A 25,229-nucleotide genomic window follows, 5' to 3' on the forward strand; every position below is an offset into this window, starting at 1 on the left:
CTGAATATGTTCTAAAGGTGAATATTTTTTTCAATTCTGTATTGGATATGTGGTCTCTGAGGTCCCTTCCACCTTAGAGATGTGGTAATTCTCAATGAGCCTTTTGAAATTTGTTTTCCTAATATCTAAGGAACACATGTAAAATTTCATATAAAAATCTATTTAATATTTTCCCTCTTTGCACTTTGACTCCCTGAATAAATTATTAATTTCTTGAAGATAGTTTTCTGTTTTATTTTTCTTTGTATTTTCTCTTCCCACTAAAACCTAGGTACCTTATATATAGTATTGACTTGGTAAAAACATATTGTTGATGATGAAATTGTTGATGATGGTGATAATGATGATGACGATGATGCAATGGAAAAGTGAATTCCAGCTCAACTCTTATTATTTTATTATGTGAACTTCAACAGGTTCCAGAAGTTTTGGGAGCCTCACTTCACCTATTTTAAGAAATAGGAGAGGGCAGCTATGTGGTGCAGTGGACAGAGGACTGGCCCTGAAGTCAGGAGGACCTGAGTTCCAATCTGGCCTCAGACCAAATACTTGACACTTAGTAGCTCTGTGACCCTGGACAAGTCACTTAACCTCAACTGCCTAAAAAATAATAAAAGTAATAATTCTTCCAGTAAAGTATATTGTAAATCTAAACTGACACAATGGATCAGAAAACATTTGAGAAAACAGAAATATTGTCAGAAGACAAGTTATTATTATAGGAAAGTAAGGAAATACAAACCCAGAAGGTCCACTTTTCCATCCAGTTATTGTCTCTAATAGTAAAAACCATTTCTCAAAACTCCCTTCCTCTAAGAGCTTTCCTCAATGCTTTTTTTACATCCTTATTCCTCAGACTGTAGATCAAGGGATTCAGCATAGGAATCACAGTTGTATAAAATAGTGAAGATACCTTCTCTTGTTCCATAGACTTACTAGAAGGTGGTTTGAAATACATGAATGTGATTGATCCAAAAAAGAGAACCACAGCCATGAGGTGGGCGCTACAAGTGCCAAAGGCTTTGGTCCTTCCTTCTGTAGAGCGGATGCGGAGAATGCTGGCAAGGATGCAAACATAAGATATAAGAACTGCCAAGGTGGGCACTAAGGTATTAAATCCAGCAATGACATGAAGCAGTAACTCATTGATTTGGGTGCTTGAGCAGGAGAGATTGAGTAGGGGAAGTACATCACAAAAGTAATGGCTGATGATGTGGGATTTGCAGAAAGAGAGTTTCATCATGAAGCTTGTGTGGATCAGGGCTGAGATAAAGCCCAAAGTGAAGGCAGCTGCCACCATCAATGAGCAGACCTGATAGGACATGATCACATTATAAAGCAGTGGGTTACAAATAGCAACATAGCGATCATAAGCCATCACTGTAAGAAGGTATCCTTCTGCAACAGCAAAGACCGCAAAGAAAAAAAGCTGGGCCATACATTTGAAATAAGGGATAGTATTCTTCTTCCCTAAGAAGTTCACCAACATTTTAGGGGTAATGGTAGAGGAATAGCAGAAATCTACAAAGGACAAAGTACTGAGGAAATAGTACATGGGCGTATGAAGTGGAGGACTGGCAACAATTAATAGCATCATGCCCATATTCCCCACAACTGTGATGACATAGATACACAAGAATAGGAAGAAGAAAGGAAACTGGAGCTCTGGCTGATTTGTTAACCCCACAAGAACAAACTCAATCTCAGTGGAGTAATTTCCTGTAGTCATTCTCCTCTAGAGAGATCTGTAGGGATGAGAGAGAAGAGTCACGTTAGAAATGATCTGATTTCACCTTGCCCATAAGAAAAGTATACAGGCAAAACAGCATGTAGGATATTTTTGATGTTGTTTTTCCCCAGGTCAAGAAGTATCTCTATATCTCTAAGATACCATGGAAGATATGAGATAAAGGATGCTATACTGAAAGAAAAATCTTAGTTATTTAAAGTGCTGTCTCACTTCCCTGGTTCAGTTAAATTCTTTAATTCTTAATGTGCCTATGAATCACATCCCCCTTATTTTATTCTGACACCTACGGAAAATAAAATGCTTAACAAGTTCAGAGTTCATAGAATCACAGAATCTCAAAGAGAGAATCAGCAAGGAGAAATTCTATTCTAATACAATTCTTTTGAACAGATAGGAACTGGTTGGAGGGGTGGAAATTACAGGAATTCCTTAAGGAAATGTCTATTCCATCATAATGATGTAGTAGAAGAGAGAAAAGTCCTATACTTAGGTATCCCACATTTGGAGAAAAGAGATTTTTTAAAAGTTTCACAAAAAGAACACATAGAATGGCCTAAAAGTCTAAGGGTATCAACAAAAATAATGGTAAATTCTCTATATTAAAATTCTAAGGACACTAAGAAAGAAATATGATGAAGGAAGGGAGAAAAGTGAATTCTCTAGAGCAACTGATGTGATTATACAGAAGCCTTTGCAATCCATACAGATTTTTAAAATATATACAAAATATGGAAGCAAGGGCAGACAATGGAAGATAATGAAAAGAAAAGTTTGGAATATGATCTTATAATAAGTGTCAGGGCATGTGGAAAAGAAAGGAAGGGGCAGTATCACTTCCTTTTGTTTATTTAAGATAAGATTGGGGTTCAGTAAGGGCAGTAGGGGAATAATTACAGAAAAGCCTCAGGTAATTTTTTAGTATAAGCTGTCAGAATTTCTCTTTCCAGTCATTACTGTGAGGCACTACTCAGCACAGCCACTTCAAAAGATGAACCTGAACATGCATAATCTGTTTTGGACTAGAAGATATTGCCACAAACTGACTACTTTCTCTAGTATTGAACACAAATTATTATGCTCAACCAACTCATCTGGACAAAGACAAAGAAAGCAAACTCTTTGCTCTTCATTGCTAATTCCAAATCCCTTTTCTTCAACTGCAACTTAGGCATCTCTCCTTTGACACTCTATTCTCATTGATACCACCCAGATCAAGATCCTGTCTACCATTGTCTGCTTACCCCAAGATAAATTTTCTTTTTCAAGGAATTCATCACCCAATTTGCAATCATCATTCCCACCCCTACCTTGACATTCAGACTTTGGAGCTTCCCATATATGTTCATGTCCCTTCAAACACTATTTCATCATCCTTCTCAGAACCCATGATTGTACTTTCACTCTTCCTTAGTGACACCCAGAGATTGCAACACACTTGATTTCATTATTACCTACACTAGTTCAACTTCCATGGTCCAAAACCATGAAATTCTTATCACAAATCATAATATTTTATTCTTTCTTCTCTCCCTTGCCTCAATACATATTGTTTTCATTTTTACCTACAGTTACTTCATCACTTTTGATTACATTAAATTGAAAAGGTTTTGCACAAACAAAGTCAATGCAACCAAAATTCAGAGGGAAGCTGAAAACTGGGAAAGAATTTTTACAACCAGTGTCCCTAATAAGGGTCTCATTAGGGAATTAAATCAAATTTATAAGAATACAACTCATTCCCCAATTGATAAATGATCAAAGAACATGGACAGACAGTTCCCAGATAAAGGACAGACAATTTCCAGATAAAGTCATGAAAAAATGCTCTAAATCACTATTGATTAGAGAAATGCAAATCAAAATGAGAGAGAGAGATAGAGAGATAGAGAGAGAGAAAAAGAGAGAGAGAGAGAGAGAGAGAATACAATATGTTTGGTTGAATTTTTTTTTTATGTATTGGCAAAGCAATTTCTGAATAGGTGGCACAGTGCATAGAGTACCAGGACTGAAGTAGGGAAAATGAATCTTCCTGACTTCAATTCTGACCTCAGACACTTACTAGCTGTGTGACCCTGAACAAGTCACACAACCCTGTTTGCCCCAGTTCCTCATGTGTAAAATGAACTGGAGAAGGAAATGGCTAACCACTTCTGTGTCTTTGCCAAGAAAACTCCAAATTGGGTCACAAAGAGTCAGACATCATTGCAATGACTGAACCACAAACAACAAAACAATTTCTATCAGTTTTATATTGTTGTTGTTGTTGTTTTCCTTATAGTGAGGAATATGGAAGGAGGTAGGAGTTAGAAAGCAATTATTAATAAAGAGGGTTTTCCTGGTTGTTTCAGAGTAAACCTTGAATTTTAGATTTAACTAGTGAGCTCAGTCTAGAAGGTTGTGGTATAAAAATGCCAAAATTAGCATAATGCTATTTCAAAGCCTTTGGTCAAATGGTCACTATGCATAGGGTTCCTTTGCTCAAGATATAATGATCTAAACAAGATCTGGGAAATGGCACCTAGATAGACTAGATTAGCAAGTATTCTAGTTTGGGATTAGAAATTTTCCATTATTTGTGCTTCTAATTGTCTTCTTCTGACACATTATTTCTAAATTTGTAGATATGTTAAAATATGTCAAAGTACATTGAATACAAAATAGAGAATTACATTTTTAGGAAATAAATATCAAAACACCCACTCCTATTGCCTTGGATGTGTAGAGGCCTATGGTTCAGAGGAGTAAAATAAGCATAGAATTACAATGGAAGTGACAGAAGGAAAAGGGAGCTAATTAGGCATCTGGCCTAGTTAATCTTGGATTTTAAAGTGTCAAGCAAACTGTGTGAACAAGGAAAGTCAGGAGGTCTGGTGCCTCATACAGTCATTTAATAATCAGTGAAGATTTAAATAGTGGTGAAATATCAAAGCCCAAATGCCCAAGGGAAGATCTCCTTGCTCTGTCCTAATAAGGAACTGACATCCTGAAAGTTGATCAGAATCAACACAGTCTAAAGCCCAAGCCTGAATCCTTTATGATAATGATAGTAAAAGAGGAATCCAGACACTTACCCTGCTTCCTCTAAAAGGATGATTGGTGTAGTCTCTGCCTGTACTTCACACATAAGGAGATCCTGCCCTATCACTTTCTAATTCTCCAAAATCATTGGTGTGAGCTGTTTACTGTCCTTAAAAAATAAACTGAAATCCATGTGGATATGGTTTTATAAGCTCCTAGGGTCAGAAGATAGAATCAGGCAATTTACTTTTAATGACCCCAGGGAAGCGGGGGGAATAATATGACATTCATATTTGCATTTCACAATCTTAGAGCTCGGGGACCTGATTAGAAAAGTAGTAATGTACCAATCCCTCCAGAATCTCTCAACCTCGGGGACAGATATATTCTAGAAAGAAATAATGGAGGGATCTTAAAACCATTTAAATCGGGAGGCAATATGATACTGTAGAAAGAAACAGATTTAGATTCAAAGGTCATGGGTTCAAATCCTGTGTGTTCTACTAATTTAGATGTGTGCCCATAAACAAGTCACTCCCACTTCTTTGAGGCTCAGTTATTTTAACTCTTAAAATGAAGGGATTGTATGACATCATCTTTAAAGTTCTTGCCAGGTCTTACTCCATGATGCTTAAGTTTTCATTATTTTGCTTGTAAACATTTTCTAGTCCATCCCTTCTTGAATGTCTGACAAATCTTCCTGGTCATGTGAATAGGGTATGATTTCAGGGATTGAAAACAACTTCATTCCTTTCCATTGTAATTTCTCAAATTTTTTATTAATTTATTTTTAAATTTCAACAATCACTTCTATATGCTTTTGAGTTTTTAATTTTTCTCCTCCTTTCTCCCCTCCTCCCTTCCCAAGATGGCATGCCATCTGATATAGGCTCTACATATACATTCCTATTAAACATATTTTCACATTAGTCATGTTAGAAGGAAGAATTAGAACCAATAGGAGAAACCACAAGAAAGGAAACAAAACAAAACAGAAGGGAAAAAAAAAGAGCAAATACTATGCTTTGATCTACATTCAAACTCCATAATTCTTGCTATGGATGTGGATAGCATTTTCCATCATGAGACTCTTGGAGATGTCTTAGATCCTTGCATTGCTGAGAAGGGCGAAGTCTATCATTATTAGTCATCGTACAATGCAGTTATTACCATGTACAATGTTCTCCTGTTTCTGCTCCCTTCCCTCAGCATCAGTCCATACAAGTCTTTCTAGGTTTTTCTGAAGTCTGCCTGCTCATCGTTTCTTATAGCACGATAGTATTCCGTTACATTCATATACCACAACTTGTTCAGCCATTCCCCAATTCTTTGCCATGACAAAAAGAGCTGCTATAAATGTTTTTGCACATGTGGGTCCTTTTCCCATTTGTATGATCTCTTTAGGATACAGCCCTAGAAGTGCTATTTCTGGGTCAAAAGTTATGTTCATTTTTACAGCCTTGGCCTTGTTGGCCAAATCAGTTCAGGGGTGGGGGGTAGCGGGACCTGGTCTCAGCTTCACTGGAGGTCCGGTATTGGCTGAAAACATGTCCCAGCCCATCAGAAACAGGAAGGTGATCGATCATTAACAGTTTCAGGAATTTGATGATGCAGATGAAGATTATGGAAGAGATTCAGCCCCTCCAGCTATGAAAATCTGATCATCACCCTGAGAGGCTAAAAACAAGAGGCAATCTGTGAAAATTCACGGGAAGATAGTGAGGACTCTGAAGAAAAAGATGTGAAGACCAAGAAGGATGATTCACACTTACCAGAGGTTAGTGAAGATGAAAAAGGTCACAAAAATGTTCACCAACAGCATCAGGCAGCATCAAAAGCAGCTTCCAAGCAGAGAGGAATGATCATGGAAGACATGGGCACTGAAGAAGAACAAGAAGAGGGAGAAGAGGCATTATTCCAAGAGAATTCTGGCAGTGATGAAGACTTCCTAGTGGAAGATGATGATGATAGTGATTATGGAAGTTCAAAAAACAAAAACCAAAAGATCGTGAAGAAATCTAAACCTGAAAAGAAAGAAAAGAAAGTACCCAAACTTAGGCTAAAGGCTACAGTGACAACAAGTCCAGTGAAAGGCAAAGGTCCCACAGCATCAAAGGCATCAAAAGAAAAGACTCCTTCCCCCAAAGATGAGGATGAGGCACCAGAAAGCTCCCCAGAAAAGAAAAAGTCTGCCAGCTCTTGATCAGAAAAGTCTGGGGATGAAGGGTCTGAAGATGAAGCCCAGTCTGGCAAAGATTAAAAAGTGATAGTTTGGGGAGATTGCATTAAAAAAAAAGAGGGGAAAAAAAGAAAATCTCCTGAGGGCTAGAACATGGTTTTGGCTATGACTTGACTCATGATCTTTCAATCCTTTCCTCCCTTCCCTTGCCTCTCCCCCACTGGTGAGAGATAACAAAATATCCTCCACCTCCTTTTTTAAAGAGAAAATTATGGGCATGTTTTTTAAACTCCTTTTTTTGAAAAAATTATTTATTTTTAGTTTTCAACATTCACTTCTGCAAGATTTTGAGTTCCAAATTTTCTACCCATCTCATCCCTTCCCCCAACTCAAGATGGCATGCATTCTGAATACCTATTCCCCTAATGCGCCCTCCCTTCTATCTCTTCCCCGCCTTCTCTTATCCCCTTCCCTTTCTATTTTTCTGTAGGGCAGGATAGATTTCTATTCCCCATTTCCTGTATTTCTAATTTCCCAGATGCATGTGAAAACTATTTTTTTTTAATATGTGTTTTTAAAACTTTGGGTTCCAAATTTTCTTCCTTCCTCCCTCCCCACCTATTCTCATTGAAAAGACAAGCAACCCCATATAGGTTATACATGTATACTTATGCAAAACACTTCCATAGTAGTCATATTGTGAAAAACTAACTATATTTCCCTTCATCCTCACCCACCCACCATTTATTCTATTCTCTCTTTTGACTCTGTCCCTCCTCAGAAGTGTTTGCTTCTGATTAACCCCTCCCCCAATTTGCCCTCCCCTCTATCATGCCCCTGCTCTCTTCTCGACACCCTCACCCCCCCGCCATTTTCCTGTAGGGTAAGATAGATTTCCTTACTCAATTGAGTGTATATGTTATTCCCTCCTTAAGCCAAATCCTATGAGAATAAGATTCACTCATTCCCTCTTACCTTCCCCCATTTCCCCTCCACTTTAAAAGTTTTTTTCTTGTCTTTTATGTGAGATAATTTACCCCATTCTACCTCTCCCTTTCTCCTTATCCCAATATAATTCTCTCACCCCTTAATTTTATTCTCCAGATATCACCCCTTCACCTTCAACTCACCCTGTGTCCTCTCTCTCTCTATCTTTTTTTAATCTATCTATCTATCTATCTATCTACCTATCTATCTATCTATCTATCTATCTATCTATCTATCCATCTATCTATCTATACCTACATACGTATAATTTTTCCCCTCCAACTACCCTAATACTGACAAAGGTCTCATGAGTTATAAATATCATCTTTCCATGCAGGAATGTAAGCAGTTCAACCTTAATAGGTCTCTTAAGATTTCCCTTTCCTGTTTATCTCTTCATGTTTCACTTGAGTCTTGTATTTGAAAGTCAAATTTTCTATTCAACTTTGGTCTTTTCAACAAGAATGATTGAAAGTCCCCTATTTCACTGAAAGACCATTTTTCCCCCTGAAGTATTATATTCTGTTTTGTTGTGTAAGTGATTCTTGCTTGTAATCCTGTCTCCTTTGACCTCTGGAATATTATATTCCATGCCCTCCAGTCCCTTAATGTAGAAACTGCTAAATCTTGTGTTATCCTGATTGTGTTTCCACAGTACTTGAATTGTTTCTTTCTGGCTGCTTGCAATATTTTCTCCTTGACCTGGGAATTCTGGAATTTGGCTACAACATTCCTAGGAGTTTTCCTCTGGGGATCTCTTTCAGGAGGTGATCAATGGATTCTTTCAATTTCTATTTTGCCTCTGGTTCTAAAATATCAAGGCAATAATGATATTTGTGGATTGGGAAGTCTGGAAACCAGCACAGCTGCCCATTATTCAGTCCTCTGAGGCCTGCTCCAGGTTCACAGAGCCCTGTTTTGCCTGCGCACCTGTACTGAACTGCGTTCCTCTCCCACCCTTGCACGATACACTTTTCTGTTACTTTTCCAAGACATCCAGGCTGTCTTGGGCTGGTAATTCATTTCACTCTGTTTTTTTGTGGGTTCTGCTGCTTTTGAATTTGTTTAGAGCCGTTTTTACAGGTATTTTGAAGGGTTTGGGGGAGAGATCAAGCAAGTCACTGCTTTTACTCCTCCATCTTGGCTCTGCCCCCTAAACGCACTTTGTCTATTGCCTACTCCCCCTTTCTCAATCTCCAGTAAAAGCCATGACAAAATATCCAATGAATATATTGCATAATTTTTAAAAAAGACAAGTGAAATGGTTATTACAGGTGAAACAATAAGATTTAAGGCAAATTCTAATGGAAATTTAACTTTACTAAAAGTTACCAAGGTAAACAGGGATTCAGAAAACAATAAAGATTCCAAATGAAAATGATTGTTCCTTTTTTATCTGAATTAAAAACAAATCACTGTCAGCAAAGACAGCAATTTATATATTAATTTTTTTTAATCATGAATCTAAACTTTCATTGACTAGGCAGGAAGGTGATAAATGTGAATCCAACCTTGAATTTTCCCTATTTCTAACCCAATTTGTGAACAACCAGGATGCATGACTTTTTGGTGTAGGTTTATTTTTGTTGTTGTTATTGGTTTAGTTTTTTTGTTTGTTTGTTTGTTTTTCTATTTCACTCCTGGTCATCTCAAAGACAATAGGAACCAGTAAGAAATCCTTTTTTTCCTGCTAAGGTCTTTAGGGAGTTAAATGATGCTCACCCTAAAAATTAGGGGAGCAAGTGCATCAAAATTTAAGTGACTTTGTTTCACATCTGAATATCCATCTTAAGGTTGAGATTAAGTGGAATCCTTCCCATTTTCATCTCCACACTCAGAAGGGAAGCAGATAACATGCAATAGACGTTATCTTAAAATATTGTAATGAAAGACTTTATTCTTTAGGCTGGAAACACAGCTGAGGAAATATCTCCAAACTCATAAAACTTAATGCAAAAAGGAAAATAAGCAGCAGGCTGACAAAGCGACACATCAAAATAAAGCCAACTTTTGCTTATATGTGTGGGGTGAAAGGGCACTATAACTGGAGGCTTAGAAGCTGTGGTGGTCAAACTAAGTCAGTTTTTAGAAGTCCAAAGCCACAAGCAAAGGGGGAAAGGAATACACATTTACATAGCACCTACTACAGCCAGGCTCTGTGCTAAGATATTATCTCATTTGATATTCACAACAACCAGGCAAGGTAGGAACTGTCATTATCCCCTAAGGCAAACAGGTTAAATGACTTGTCCAGGGAAGATCATACTAGGGTTTGAATGTATACAGTCCAACTGAATATTTAAGAGGATGCTGGTTTTTAAAAGATATAAACATTTTGAACTAGGAGAAAAAAAAGATATGGAAAAAGCCAAGTGATTCAGTTCTAAGCATCATCTTTTTGTTTTATTTTCATAGTAAAAACAATTTAAATATTGAAGCTTTAACATTTAATTTCATTTTTCTCACTTTTGCTGTTTGAGAAGGGAAAAGGAGCTTGAGTAAACCAAGACATACTAGGTGAAACTTCTCCCAGGTAGTTAAATGCTTGAAGATATAGCTGAGAATATAATATTAATAAGAAATTGAATTAGATTTGAATGTTGTTCACATAAATATATTTTAATGAATCCTAACCCAAAATATTTTGTCATTCACAAAGGACAACTAGAGATCCCTGTGAAACTCTAACTACAAGTAACGTTAAAAATCAGCTACTTATATTGATTTCTGTTTGAGATGACCTCCTGGAAAGAAGCAGATGCTACCCCAACAAAAATATAAAAATTGTACTAAGTCAAATAATGATAAAGAAATCCAATAAGCCTAGAAAAGGGACTTGTCCTACTCCAGGACAAGAAGCTTGCCTAGTGCCTGCAGGCAATAGGAAAGGAGGCAACTAACCAAAGGCAGTGTCAGCAGTGGCAAAGAACCCAACTACCCAGAGTATGACTAGAGGCTGTCTGGAGGCATGTGTAACCTACAATGGTTTGTATCTTTCAAAAAATTAAAGTTGAAGCTCCCCTGAAAAGGCATCAGAGTTGTTAAAAAATTACACCAGGCCCCCTGGAAGACAACAAGAACAACTATAACTAGTATAAGCATGATTGTATTCAGAACAAGGACTTAGAACCACAAGGTTGTGAGTTTAATCATAATTTGTTCTGAGATGGCCCTGAAGCTCCAACTATCTGAGCCTCAAAGATCCAGGAAGTCCTAACCCAAGAAGGTACCCAGATGACCCAGGTTAAACAGGGCCTTCCACACACTCAAAAGTGTAGTAGAAAACAGAGTCCAGATCTGTCAAAAAAAAGCTTCTGTTCAGAAACTAATATAATTCAATTCCATAAAGATTTATTAAGCATCTACTGTGTGCCAGTCAGTGTGCTAAGTGCTGGGGATATAATAAGAAAAGAGAAAGTCCCTGTCCTTGAGCATCTTACAGTCTAACAGGGAAGACAACACACAAAAGGAAGCTGAAAAATGGTGAGTATATGTTGTTCCATGGAGTCAAAAACAAGTAGAACTGCATACGGAAAGTGGAGTTACCAGGAAGGTTGTGAGCCCTCAATAAAAGAAGGCTTTGAGATGAATTTAGTCCTCTGTGCTCCAGCCCTCCAATCAGAGAGAAGAGACAACCAAGGGTGAGTTGAGAAGGTATAGAGTATCAAAACCTGCTTCATTCTGGGTGATGATGAAATTTCAGGTGATACTAAATATGGAGACATGACTAAACAGAAGATACTGACCATTGTAAAGAATTGTATATCTAGAGATACCCAAAATCAAGTTTAGTAGGAGAAAGTAACTCCATAACCACTATAAACAGAGAGTCAAAGATGAAAAGAAGGTTTTCCAAAAGGACTACACAAATATCTAGAAAAAATGAAGTGAGATAAAAAAAGAAATAAAAATTCTGCGGAAGATAATTAGGAGAATAAATAGTTTAGAAAGGAAAGTTATAAACATTACCCAAGTAGTAGACTCTCTGGAAATTAAAATATGCCAAACAGAAGCCAATGACTCCATAAGACAACAAGAAAAATTAAAACAAAACCAAGAGTTTAAAAAAATAGAAGAAAATGTAAGGTATCTTATATGGAAAAGAACTGACCTGTAAAATAGGCAGTAGTGTTGTGAACCTTAAATGATATAGATGTGAAGTACTTTGCATACTTTGATGTTCTATATAAATACTAGTTGTTATCATTAGTAGTGTAGTAGTAGTAGTAGTAATAGTAGTAGTAGCAGTAGCAGTAGGAGTAGTAGGAGTAGTAGCAGTAGAAGTAGGAGTAGTAGGAGTAGTAGCAGTAATAGTAGTGGTAGTGATGGTGGTGGTGGTGTTAGTAGTGGCAGGAGAGAAAGAGGTGGTGGTGGTGGTGGTGGTAGAAGAGGAGGAGGAGGAGGAGAAGGAGGTAGAGGAAGAATATTTTTGCCCAGAGGCCCCAGATCTACAGGCTGGTGACAACTTAATTTCCTGAGCCTTCTATTGTACTTCAGCATTCAGGTAATGTTTGTAGAGTGATACAAGAGTATACTGGTAAATGTTCAACAACTGGGCTCTCTGGAGGAAAAATGTATGTATTCACATATTTAAGCTTAATCTTATTAACACTTCAATTAAATAGTGAATTAACGCTTGGTTTGTATTGACTGAGGATTTCTGAAGTATAAATTGCTCACACCAAAAATTTAATAATTGACTTGTTCCAGCACACTCCTGAAAATAGATTAAGGATTCAAGAATCATTGGAGTCCCTGAAAGCTATGATTAAAATTTAAAAATCCTGGACACTACAACTCAAAAAATCATAAATTTAAACTGCTCAAATCTATTTGAACCAGAAGGCAAAGTGAAGGAAGAAAGAATCCACCAATTACCTTCTTGAAGGAAGCATCAAAGGGAAAAGGAAGAGAAACACCATAGCCAAAATCTAACACTTTCTAATGAAAAAGTAATGTAAGAAGCCAGGAAGAAGGCATTTAAGTATTCAAGAACTCCCAAGAACCACAGTCAGGATCACCCAAGACTTAAAAGGTTCTAATGTAAATGAGAGGAAATCACTGAATACAATATTACGAAACAAAACAAAATAAAAACTTTATAAACAAGACTACAAACCTAAGTATCAGTTTACCAAGGGAAAATGACCTTTAATGGAATAGAACACTTTCAAGAATTCCTAATGAAAAGACCAGGGTTAAGTAGGAACTTCAAAATGCAAAACCAAGAATCAAGAGAAACCTGACAATGTAAATTTCTTGGAACAGTTTTCAGGGATTGTATGATGATTTATTGTTAACATTTTAATGAGGGAGAAACAACAAGTGTCTCTTTACAACTTTTATTTTCTCTAAGAGTTTTGGTGGAGTTATATAAAAAAATACAGGATCGGGATAGACAGGTTCTCTTCTGAGTGTTTAAAGAGTTGACAGAGAAGGGGAAACACTAGTGCAAAAAGAAGGAAGATGGGGCAGAATTTTCTCTTTCTTAAAACTGAGAAGAGTTACATATATGTGCAGTAATGGAGGAAGGGGGAATGGTGAATGGGAAACAAATAAACCTCATGCTTGTCTGACCAGTTAAAGGAGAGCTGAACATGAACACATAGACACAGGAATGGTTTTTCATAGAAACAACAAGGAAATTTCAACAAGGAAACAATAGGGGATTAACAAGACCGGGGAGAATAATATTGTAGAGGCAATAATCACAAGCAAAACAAAACTCCTACTCCTTAAGGAACAGAAAATGAAAAGCATACAGCTAGAATTTAAGGGGAATGCCTACCAGTTAATTGAAGAAATTGTATTACATGAATGTAATGTAATATTAATGCACTGAAATTATGACAGATGATTTCAGAGAATTCTTGGAATATTTTAGTGATGTAGAGTGAAGTAGAACCATTTATATAAGGGCAACCCCATGATAAAGAAAAAAAAACATTGAAAGATATGTGAACTCTCATCAAAACAATGACAAACTATGTCTCCAAAGCATCTTGCCTTCCTCCTGATAAAGACGTGAAGTTACAGAAAGAGACATACAGTTTATGATATGGTCAACAAATCTATAGATTTTTACTAGGGAAGACTAGTATGGAAGTCACATAATATACAATTTTACTGTATTTATATAGTAGTTATTTTTGTTTGAAGGATAATGTCTGTCTTAAACTTTGTATCTTTCTTCAGTGCCTAACACAGTGTCCTTCACACAGGAGGTATTCTGGATATTTGAATTGAACTAAAAAAAAGAAAAAGGTGGAAAGAATTGCCTTACAAAGTTATTTCTTCTTTTTTTTAATCTTCAATGTCTTCAAATTTCAGACCTTTCTATAATTACTTGATATGGAGAAGCAGGAAAACAATAACTTTATTTTACTGTAATGTTAACATTTCTTTTGTTTACAAGAGCTTTCTTGTTCCTCTGAAAAGAGCAATAACTCAATAAAACAAGATTGTTTAAAGTGTAATTCTTTTATAACTCTATGTGCCTTTTAACTTCAGGCCTCCCATCTTCTGCTGTACCTATCCTTTAAAGGTAGAGGAGTGATGTCCTCCACTCGATGAGCATTATCACCCCTGTCATGCTCTTCACATCCCAGTGACTTTACACTCCAGTAGATAATCATTCAAACATCATTCCATATTCCCTACCATTCAATTTCTCATTCCCATTCTCCTTAATCATTCCACCCCAAAGTTTCATCCTAACTCCACCTAGCATTTTTACTGTGTCTTCTGGAATGCCTGTACCATAGGCAACAAACTTCTTTTCCTTTTAAATCTATTTCTCACCCACTCCTTCCATATGCTAGCTCTTCCTGAAATTTGGCTTTCCCCTGACAACATAGCCTCCTTGTCTACCCTTTTCCAGTACTAGCTGCACCTTTACTCATTCTCCTCAGTTCAATGGTCAAGGCAGGGGAGTTGGTCCCCATTTCCCCCATTACCACTTCCAGATTCTCCCCCTTCCTTTCTTACTCAGTAATCTTTCTTCCTTTGAGGTTCATGCTATTCATATCTATCACCCAATCAAAATATTGGTAGTTGTTGTCCAAAGACTGCCAGGTCACTGCCCTTTCTTCCACTCTGAGTTCAATATTTGATTTACAATTTTTTCTCTCTTCAACTCCTGCCCTTATACTGATTTTATACCTTACTCCTCAAACACATGCTCTTCATCTCAATGACTGACTTCCTAGCTGTTCCATGAACAAGACAGTCCATCTCTTAGTTCTGGGTATTTTCTCTGGCTGTTCCCTATCCCTTGAATGCTGTCCCTCTTAAATTATGCCTACTGACTACTCTGGCTTCCTTTAAGTCTCAATTAAGTCCTACCTTCTACAGAAAGCCCTTCCCAACCTTTCTCATTCCCAGTGCCTTCCCTCAGTTAATTATCTCCCATTTATCCAGTTTCTAGGTTGCTTTGTTTATATTTGTTTGTATGTGGTCTCCCTCATTAAAATGTAAATTCCTTGAGATTAGGGCTTTCTTTTGCCTCCTTTTTGTATCTTCAGCACTTACAGTGTCTGACACATAGTAAGTGTTTAATAAATGTTTCTTGATTGATATAGAAGGATTAAATTTATTTAAAAAATGTTTTAAGCCCAAATTGCATTAGTAAACAAACTTCTTTGGATTATTGGAAATATATATAAAATTATTTGAATAATTTTACACTAAAAAAGCCTACATCAATTTTTCATCATAGTATAGAAGATAATCCCGAGTTCCAGGAAGTTATGCAAGAGAAGAACAAGCTCTGGCAAATCCTACTGAGTTTTAAAGTCTTGACATAAATGCCCGATGATAAACAGTATTCTTCTTATCTGAAGAACAGCCTACAAGTTTAGAGACTCATATGCATGTATCAGATATCAAGAATTGAAGTCAGGGCTTCCTGACTCTGAGGCCCACTTTCCATCCACTATCAAACAGTACTTCATATTTTTCTATCTATCTATCTATCTCTCTATCTCTCTCTCTCTCTCTCTCCATCTATCTATCTATCTGTCCATCTAATCTATATAGTTACAGGTTTAGATACATTTGTATGTATACGTGCATATATGTATATATATATATGGATATGAATATATAGGTATGTACATACACGTATGTATGCATGTGTATAAAATTTAAACATTAAGAGCTGACATTTATATAGCAGTCTGTGTAATTATATAATTTGATTTAATCATCACAATAATGATTTTATATACAGTAATTTTCCTAAAGCAGAGGTTAAATTATGAATATAATTGCCTCTGCTCAATAAATTCCACTGGCTCCTTATTACCTCTGGGATCAAATATAAATGTCTCTGTTTGACAGTTAAAACTCTTTACAACTTGGCTCCTTTCTTCTTTTCCAGTGTTGTTGTTGATTGCTCCTCTCCATTAACTGAATAATCCAGTCACATAGTTGCATGATTGAACACATCTCTAAACCTCTGTACTGGCTATTCCTCAAGGCCCAGGATGCACTCCTTCCTTATCACTACCTCTTGGAACCCCTGGCAATCTTTGAGACTCAGTTCAAATACCACACCTACCCCAGCTATGAGTGCCCTCCCACTCATATTCGGGACAGTATATATATATATATATATATATATATATATACTCCCCCATTAGAATTTAATTTCCTTGAGGACAGGAACTGTTCATTTCTGTCTTTGTACTCCTAGACTTTAGTGCAGTGCCTGGTACAAGGCAAGTCCTTTATAACTGCTTATTAATTGATCGATAACAGAAATATGATGCATCTCATTTTATTAAGGAATAAGTTGAGGTTCAGAGAGGCTATAGTTGACCTTGGTTGTATATGCAATAAGTGAAAATAGTTGAAACTCAGATCAATCCTGATTCCAAAGCTAGGGCTCTTCATTCTGTATCATGGTGTCTCATCAATAAATTAAAACCAAAAAGAACACTAAAACGAGCATTTCAGATAATTACATTTCCTCTAATGTTTCCCTTTGCCCCCACCCAAGCAACAAAAATGAAAACAGAAGTGTTTGATTCCCCCCTTATCCTTAACCATCATCATTACAATGGCTTGGAAATTTGCCAAAATCTATATATTTAAGAAGGAGTTGTTAAAATTCATTATCTGAAATAATAAGGAAACTGAGGGAAAAGTTAGTAAGTCATCTATGATTTAATTAGCATTTGCATATCAAATCAGGTCACCTGACTCCTCAAAGGTCAGAGACCCTGAGTGATTTACAGAGCTGATTTTTATAACAAAAAAGAGGATTTTTTTTTAAATGACAGAAATTTGTTTTAAACATAGTACAATTGGACAAGGCAGGACACCTGACTAGATAGCATATATCCCAGGCTTTCTTAATCATACCAGAAAGTCCTTTTCTTACAGGTGATGCCTTTTGTAACCAGGAATCATACTGGGAAAGAGGAACTTGTGGTCAGCAGCTAGCAGTCATTTTCTGTCTCCCTCCCCCTGCCCTCACCTTCCTTAGAAGATTCCATTACTTGATTTAGACTATAGCTCAAGAGGAAAAAACAAGCTTATCTACTAAGACTAAAAAGAGTAACTTAACTTCTAGGCCAGGGATGACAAACTTGCAGCCTCAAGGCCTCATGTGGCCATCTAGGTTGAATTTTCTCCAGCTGCCAGAAAGGGGAATTAAGCCTCTGGTCAACCCCTCTTTCTGGTAGGAAAGGAAATTTAGCTTTGGTCAATCTTTCTTTCTGCTAGAAATGGAAATTTAGCCTTTGAAAAAAGAGCTTATTGCCAAAATACAACACCCATTCTTATTAAAAACACTAGAGAGCATAGGTATAAATGGAGTCTTCCTTAAAATAATAAATAGCATCTATCTAAAACCTTCAGCAAGCATAATATGCAATGGGGACAAGCTAGAAGCATTTCCAATAAGATCAGGGGTGAAAGAAGGATGTCCATTATCACCACTGTTATTCAACATCGTACTGGAAACACTAGCTTTAGCAATAAGAGAAGAAAAAGACATTGAAGACATTAGAATAGGCAAAGAAGAAACAAAGCTATCACTCTTTGCAGATGACATGATGTTATACTTAAAGAATGCCAGAGAATCAAGGAAAAAACTACTTGAAATAATAAACAACTTTAGCAAAGTTGCAGGTTATAAAATAAATCCACGTAAATCATTGGCATTTCTATATATTACCAGCAAACCCCAACAACATGATATAGAAACAGAAATTCCATTTAAACTTACTGTAGACATTATAAAATATTTAGGAGTCTACCTTCTGAAAAAAACTCAGGAACTCTATGAACAAATTACAAAACACTTTTGACGCAAATAAAATCAGATCTAAATAATTGGAGAAACATCAGTTGCTCATGGGTAGGCCGAGCTAATATAATAAAAATGACAATTCTACCTAAGCTAACTTACTTATTCAGTGCCATAACAATCAAACTACCAAAAATTATTTTATAGAGTTAGAAAAAATAATAACAAGATTCATTTGGAAGAACAAAAGGTCCAGAATATGAAGAGAACTAATGAAAAGAAATGCAGGTGAAGGTGGCCTAGCCATTCCAGATCTTAAATTGTATTATAAAGCAGAAATCATCAAAACTGCTTGGCACTGGCTAAGAAATAGAGTGGTGGATCAATGGAATAGGTTAAATATGCAAGACACAGTAGTCAATGACTATGGTAATCTATTATTTGATAAACCCAAAGACTCCAGCTTCTGGGATAAGAACCCACTCTTTGAAAAAAACTGCTTGGAAAAGTGGAAAAGAGTATGGCAGAAACTAGGCATAGACCAAAATCTCACACCATATAACAAAATAAAGTTGAAATGGGTTCTTGATTTAGATATAAAGGCTGATACAATAAGCAAACTGGGAGAGCAAGGGATAGTTTACCTGTCAGATCTATGGAGAACAGAAGAATTCATGGCCAAACAGGAGATAGAGAACATTACAAAAGGCAAAATAGATAATTTTGATTACATTAAATTGAAAAGTTGTTGCACTAACAAAGCCAATGCAATCAAGATTAGAAGGAAGGTACAAAATTGGAAAAGAATTTTTACAACCAGTCTCTCTGATAAGGACCTCATTTCTAAAATATGTAGAGAATTAAGTCAAATTTATAACTATACAAGCCATTTCCCAATTGATAAATGGTCAAATGATATGAACAGACAGTTCTCAGATGAAGAAATTAAAGAAATCTATAGTCACATGAAAAAATGCTCTAAATCACTATTGATTAGAGAAATGCAAATCAAAGCAACGCTGAGGTACCACATCACCCCTATCAGAATGGCCAACATGACAAAACAGGAAAATGATAAATGTTGGAGAAGATGTGGGAAAATTGGAACACTAATGAATTGTTGGTAGAGTTATGAAATTATTTAACCATTTTGGAGAGCAACTTGGAGCTATGCCCAAAGGGCTATAAAAATATGCATACCCTTTTACCCAGCAATAGCACTTCTAGGACTATATCCCAAAGAGATCACACAAATGGGAAAAGGGCCTACATGCACAAAAATATTCATAGCAGCTCTTTTTGTGGTGGCAAAGAATTGGAAATTGAGAGGATACCCATCAATTAAAGAGTGAATGAGCAAGTATATGAATGTGATGGAATACTATTGTGCTATAAGAAATGATGAATAGGCTGACTGCAGAAAAACCTGGAAAGACCTGTATCATCTGATGCTGAGTGAAGCGAGCAGAACCAAGTGAATGTTGTACACAATAACAGCCACATTGCATGATGACTAATATTGATAAACTTAACCCTTCCTGGTAATACATGGATCTAAGACATCTCCAAAGGCCTTGTGAAGGAAAATGCTATCCACACCCAAAGAAAGAACTATGGAAGGCGAATTGCTAATTTTTTTCTCTTCTGTTGAGTTTTGTTTCCTCTTTCTGATGGTTCCTCCTATTGGTTTTAATTTCTACTTACAACATCACTGATGAGAAAATATGTTTAATAGGAATGTAAATGTATAGCCTATATCAGATTTTATGCTGTTTTGGGGAGGGTGGTGGGGAGGAAGGGGGAGAAAAACTTTAAACTCCAAGGAAGTGATTATTGATAAATCAAAATAAATTAATAAAAATGTAAAAAAAAAGAAAAAAGAGCTTATGATAATTTTATTTTCCTAAATTATCTGCTTATCAATCTATGGATTGACTAAATCTATAGGTAACCTAGACTTAAGAGACTATCTATGGTTAGTCTGGCTTAGCTGTTAGGGCTAGCTTTTCCTAAAGAAAGGAGTTTAATCCTATAATCATACTAAAAACAAATCAAAGTAATCAATGCTAATTTATTTTCATTTTCAGAACTTGTTAGGAATTGATCCTAGAGCTCGAAAATTCATTTTGACTGTTCATCTCTAGACCATAAGCCAGAATAAATCAAGGACTTATTAGCTTAATGAAATCTATTAAGTATTCTAGTTGGGGAGCAAGTAACAATGGCTTCTTCCAAGAAGAGTTAAAATCCCAGGAGAGGTAAGAATCTTTCTGAGTCTTTGTCAGTATTTCTAACTAGGTCTCAAGACTCCCTGATCCCACGAGATAACATTCATTTCATATAAATCTGCATCTCTTATATCATTAGTGGATGCTATTTTCTCCCTTTCCATTTGGAGTGAATGCTCTGAAAAATACCATAATCAGAAATGTCAATAAAGGAAGCTTAGAATAGGAAATTCATATGTTGGATTAAATGGAGCATAAGGGATTGTGCTAAGGACTACTACTATTGATTTTGTCAAAGTTATTTACCCTCTAGGATATTGTTAGTAAAGAACCTATGTGTTAGAAGATTGAATGGTGAATGTGTGACCAATCTGTCCTCTTTCCAAACCCAGTCATGAGCTCATAGGGTCCTGGGAAACATGGTCTCTTCATCTTATAATGTCTTCAGTAGCTCCTGACATGCACTGGTTTAAAGTCACAGTACAATGGGAGAAAGAACTTCTCAATAAAGAGATAACCACAGTTCCATTGACTTTCTTACTCTGTCACCTCAAGCAGTTATTGAACATTTGTTTGTAAAATGTTTAATTTCTTTTTTTTTCTATTTTTAGGCAATTGGGGTTAAGTGACTTGCCCAGGGTCATGCAGCTAGTAAGTGTCAAGTTTAGTCTGAGGTCGGATTTGAACTCAGGTCCTCCTGATTTCAGGGCCAGTGCTCTATCCACTGTGCCACCTAGATGCCCCAAATGTTTAATTTCTTAAAACAATATAGGAATCATGGAAACTTACTGAATCTAGCCCCATTTGAAGGCCAGTAAAATCTCAATTGATTTTAGAAACTTGAGCAGATCATAAAAAATAACAAGGACAAGTCAGACATTATGATGAAGAACTGGCACACTAAATACCCATCCTTCAATGTTGCCAGATAGTGGGCATTCTGCCCCAAGAGCAGAGTCATCACTAGTCCAATTAAATAAAAATAGAGCAAAGCTCATTCTTTTAGGTGAGTTTTAATGTCCCAATATCGTTAGGAGTCTGTGAACATCACTGGGTATCCAGAGGCACCAGCAACACACGCAAAAGACCGTGAAGAGCCATGGAATCAGTCTTCTATTCTGTATGCAACTCCTCTGGGTAAGAAGACTCCAAAGAATTTTTCTAATGTGCTGCTTTGTTCCATCCCTACAAAGCCACAAGAATAGACACAGGAAAAAATTCCACAGTGACTCAATTTATCCTTGCTGGACTAACAGATTGGCCAGTGCTCCAGATTCCTCTTTTACTACTATTCTTGAGCATCTCTGTGGTCACTGTTGTGGGGAACCTGGGCATGATAACACTGATTGGCATCAATTCTCACCTCCACACTCCCATATACTATTTACTCAGAAGCTTGTCTTTCATTGATCTCTGTCATTCTACAGTGATCATCCCCAAAATGTTAGTGAATTTTGTGTCAGAGAAGAGTGTCATCTCCTACAATGAGTGCATGACTCAGCTCTATTTCTTCCTCATTTTTGTAATTGCTGAGTGTCATATGTTGGCAGCTATGGCATATGACCATTATGTTGCCATCTGTAGGCCCCTGCTATATGATGTCATTATGTCCCATCAGGTTTGTCTTTGGTTGGTAGGTGGTGTATACATGATGGGCTTAGTTGGCGCCACAGCTCACACAAGCTGCATGCTTAGAGTTGTTTTCTGCAAAGAAAATGTCATCAACCATTACTTATGTGATCTCAATCCCCTCCTTGAGCTCTCTTGCTCCAGCACCTATGTTAATGAAGTGATGGTTGTTTGCCTCAGTGCATTTAATATCCTTACTCCAATTCTGACCATTCTTAGCTCTTACATCTTCATTACTGCCAGCATTCTCTGCATTCGCTCCACTAAAGGGAGGTCCAAGGCTTTCAGCACCTGCAGCTCCCACATGGCAGCAGTTGGTGTCTTCTTTGGTTCTGGTGCATTCATGTACCTACAACCCTCTTCAGTCAGCTCCATGGAACAAGGCAAAGTGTCCTCTGTGTTTTACTCAATCCTTGTCCCTATGTTGAACCCTCTGATCTGCAGCCTGAGGAATAAGGATGTCAAAGTTGCCATGAAGAAATTCATGGAGAGGAGAACTTTCTGGTGAAAAAAAGAAATATTGATGAAGTTGGACATTGTTCTGGACAATGTGGATATTTTGTGAGATCAAGTATATTTCTTTGTCGATCTTGGAATCCATGGGTATGCACCTTTGTCTTAAACCCTTTTTCTATTGTCTTTTCCTACTCTAGGGTCCTTTATCCTTCATTTTATTATAATGATTATCTTGGAGGAATCATAATGATCAGATCAAATAACATCTCATAGTTTTATGGGCTACTGCATATTTTAGAACTAAGGATGACATAACTGGCAGGTCACATGGAATATTTACATTCCTGAAGAGTTTCATCAGCATATAATTTGCCTTAACCATTGGAATGGGATCCTGGTATATTTCTACTATCTTTGCTCACTTTTTAATCTCAATTAATTCAAAACTGATTTTCCAGTATGTACTTGGTCTACTCACTGAATTCATTGAATATTGGCTTACATCTTAGACCACCTTTTTTCCTATCATCTTGACCAGATACTTTAGTCTCCTAGGCAATTTATTTACCTATACTGAATATTCAATGCCTCTACCCTGATTGATTTCCTTTTTCTCTCTCATGTAGACCACAGTTGCCCTCTGATTTTTCTTTTTGATCAACTCTTTTTCAGTTGTATCTGACTATTTGTGATCTCATTTGTCGTTTTCTTGGCAAGACAGAGTGATTTGCCATTTTTTTTCTCCTGAGGAAACTGAGGCAAACAGGATTAAGTAAATTGACCAATGTCGCAAAGCTAGGAAGTGTCTGAGTCCAGATTTCAACTCAGCAAGATGAGTCTTCCTGACTCCAGGCCCAGCACTCTATCTCCTACACCAATCAGCTGTCCTTGCCCTCTGAAAGCTTTGGCAAATCCTTCAGTTTCATAGTAATCCTATGTTTCCTAAGATCCAATATAAGATGTTGAATTTAAGAATACAAAGGTTACCTGAGAAGTCATGTTTTAGCAAACTATATGCTTCCTAGAGAATATCAGGGACATTGAAGAGGACTAAATCATTCTTGCAATTTTGGGTACAATGCCACCTATAGTGTGTGAGGAGGTTCCAAGGTCTTGGGTTCTTATAAAGACATTTTTTCAAGTCAACTTTAGGCTGGGATTCTTTGCACAAATTACCTCTTTGCTTCCCAAGTTGTGTAGAAATAATAAATTTTCAGGGATTTGCTCACAAGCCCATGTAATATAGCTATACCTACAACTCCATCTGCTAAAATTATTTGTAGAAATAATAAATTGTCAAGGATTTGCTCTCAAGCCCTTGCAATATAGCTATGCCTATATCTCTATCTGCTAAAATCTTTGATTCAGAAAAATGTCATTTCTGATTACTCAGAAAAGAAGAGACTTTCAAAGGGTGACTCTTATCTACTTTGCAACCAAAGGTTACAGAGGTGTCCTCTTTTAGAAACAAAGAAGAGAATCAGCAGATGTGGTGAATTTGTTTTAACACAAGGACAAAGAGTAAAGGCAAGAAAACAGAGAAAATGGAAGCCATCATTGTACAGGTGGACCTTTCCCAAGGTGGTCATTCTCATGTTGGAAGTGGGTTTCATAGTCAGGACACAGAATCTATTAGAATGGACCAAATAATGTTATGCACTAAAAGACAGAATGAACCTCATACAGCATCATCCAGACTAGAAGAACAGTTGAGTTTGCCTCCAGGTTTTCCTTACATGAAGATGGATTATAAATGAGGATAATTGGAGTGAAGTGAAGGTTTGGAAGACCAAGCAGACTAACAAAGGGATGTGAAAGTCATTCTGTATTCTTCCCTGAGCAGACCACACCAGCAGTGTTCTGATCAGAACATTTACAGAAGGATATTGACAAATTGTAGCAATGTTAGGACAGAGAAAACAGTCTGGTGAAGGTACTGAAGACCAGGCAGAATGAAAATTAGTTGAAGGGAATGTGGATTATTTATTTTCCTTCATTCCAAATAGAATGGGAAGGAAAAAATTCTTAACAATTCTAACTATCTCAAAATGTAATTGGATAGCTACAAAGGTAGTAGTCAATTTCCTATCATTAGGGGTCTTCAAGAAGAAGCTGGGTAACAAAATGTCAGAGTTATTGAGAGGAAATTCCTGATAGCTATCAATGGAACTATATTACCTCTGAAGTCCTATCCCACGCTGTGGCCATTTGACTTGTATTAGAAATTATGTTGGCATGAGACCAGAAACCACTAATGTACTGATAAGATGGGGATTGTGGAGTATCCTCCTAGAAGAAAATTGTCATTGCTTTCTCTGATTAGGCATAGATCGAAAAATAAAAGAATAATTCATAGATGTATGAAGAGGCAACCCAGATGCCTAACTCATCTCCTAAGATTTAACTTGCTCTAGAAATGGGGAAACTGTCTAAACAATGTATTTATTGAACATATTTGTTGTTAAAGAAATGATTAGCACCCTGACTGTTGCCAGGTTGATTAGGTATTTTTTAACCAGGAGTTTAGGTATATTTTATGTCTCCTTACAACAGTATGCAAGGATGCTTCTAGAGAAAACACTTTCCTAAAGAGGAGAAAGGGCTATTACAGATTGCCAAGGGATAACTATGCTGCCCAACTTTGTTATTATGTGTGGTTTAGAGTGTAAACATATTGCTTGTTAAGCCATGGTAAGCCTTCTGAAGAAATTTCATTATCTGATAGTA

General features: G+C 36.7%; 2 protein-coding genes and 1 pseudogene across 2 annotated transcripts; 2 read left to right on the forward strand and 1 right to left on the reverse strand.

The window, feature by feature from the left end:
* Nucleotides 1–796: 796 nt before the first annotated feature.
* LOC114032308 (olfactory receptor 8D1-like) lies at nucleotides 797–9,073 on the reverse strand. Its single transcript, XM_027847558.1, has 2 exons — nucleotides 9,066–9,073; nucleotides 797–1,730 (listed from the first exon to the last, which is right to left on the reverse strand). The coding sequence occupies exons 1-2, from the start codon at nucleotides 9,071–9,073 to the stop codon at nucleotides 797–799; spliced, it is 942 nt and encodes a 313-aa protein (XP_027703359.1).
* On the forward strand, nucleotides 6,316–7,028 carry LOC114032309 (annotated as a pseudogene).
* A 12,548-nt stretch (nucleotides 9,074–21,621) lies between the features above and the next one.
* On the forward strand, nucleotides 21,622–22,554 carry LOC114032302 (olfactory receptor 8G1-like). The gene has a single exon (XM_027847555.1). It carries the CDS (start codon nucleotides 21,751–21,753, stop codon nucleotides 22,552–22,554), a length of 804 nt encoding a protein of 267 aa, XP_027703356.1. The 5' UTR covers nucleotides 21,622–21,750.
* Nucleotides 22,555–25,229: the final 2,675 nt, after the last annotated feature.

The sequence above is a fragment of the Vombatus ursinus genome, unplaced genomic scaffold, assembly GCF_900497805.2.
Source record: "Vombatus ursinus unplaced genomic scaffold, bare-nosed wombat genome assembly UNPS02015414.1, whole genome shotgun sequence".
Lineage (NCBI taxonomy): Eukaryota > Metazoa > Chordata > Mammalia > Diprotodontia > Vombatidae > Vombatus > Vombatus ursinus.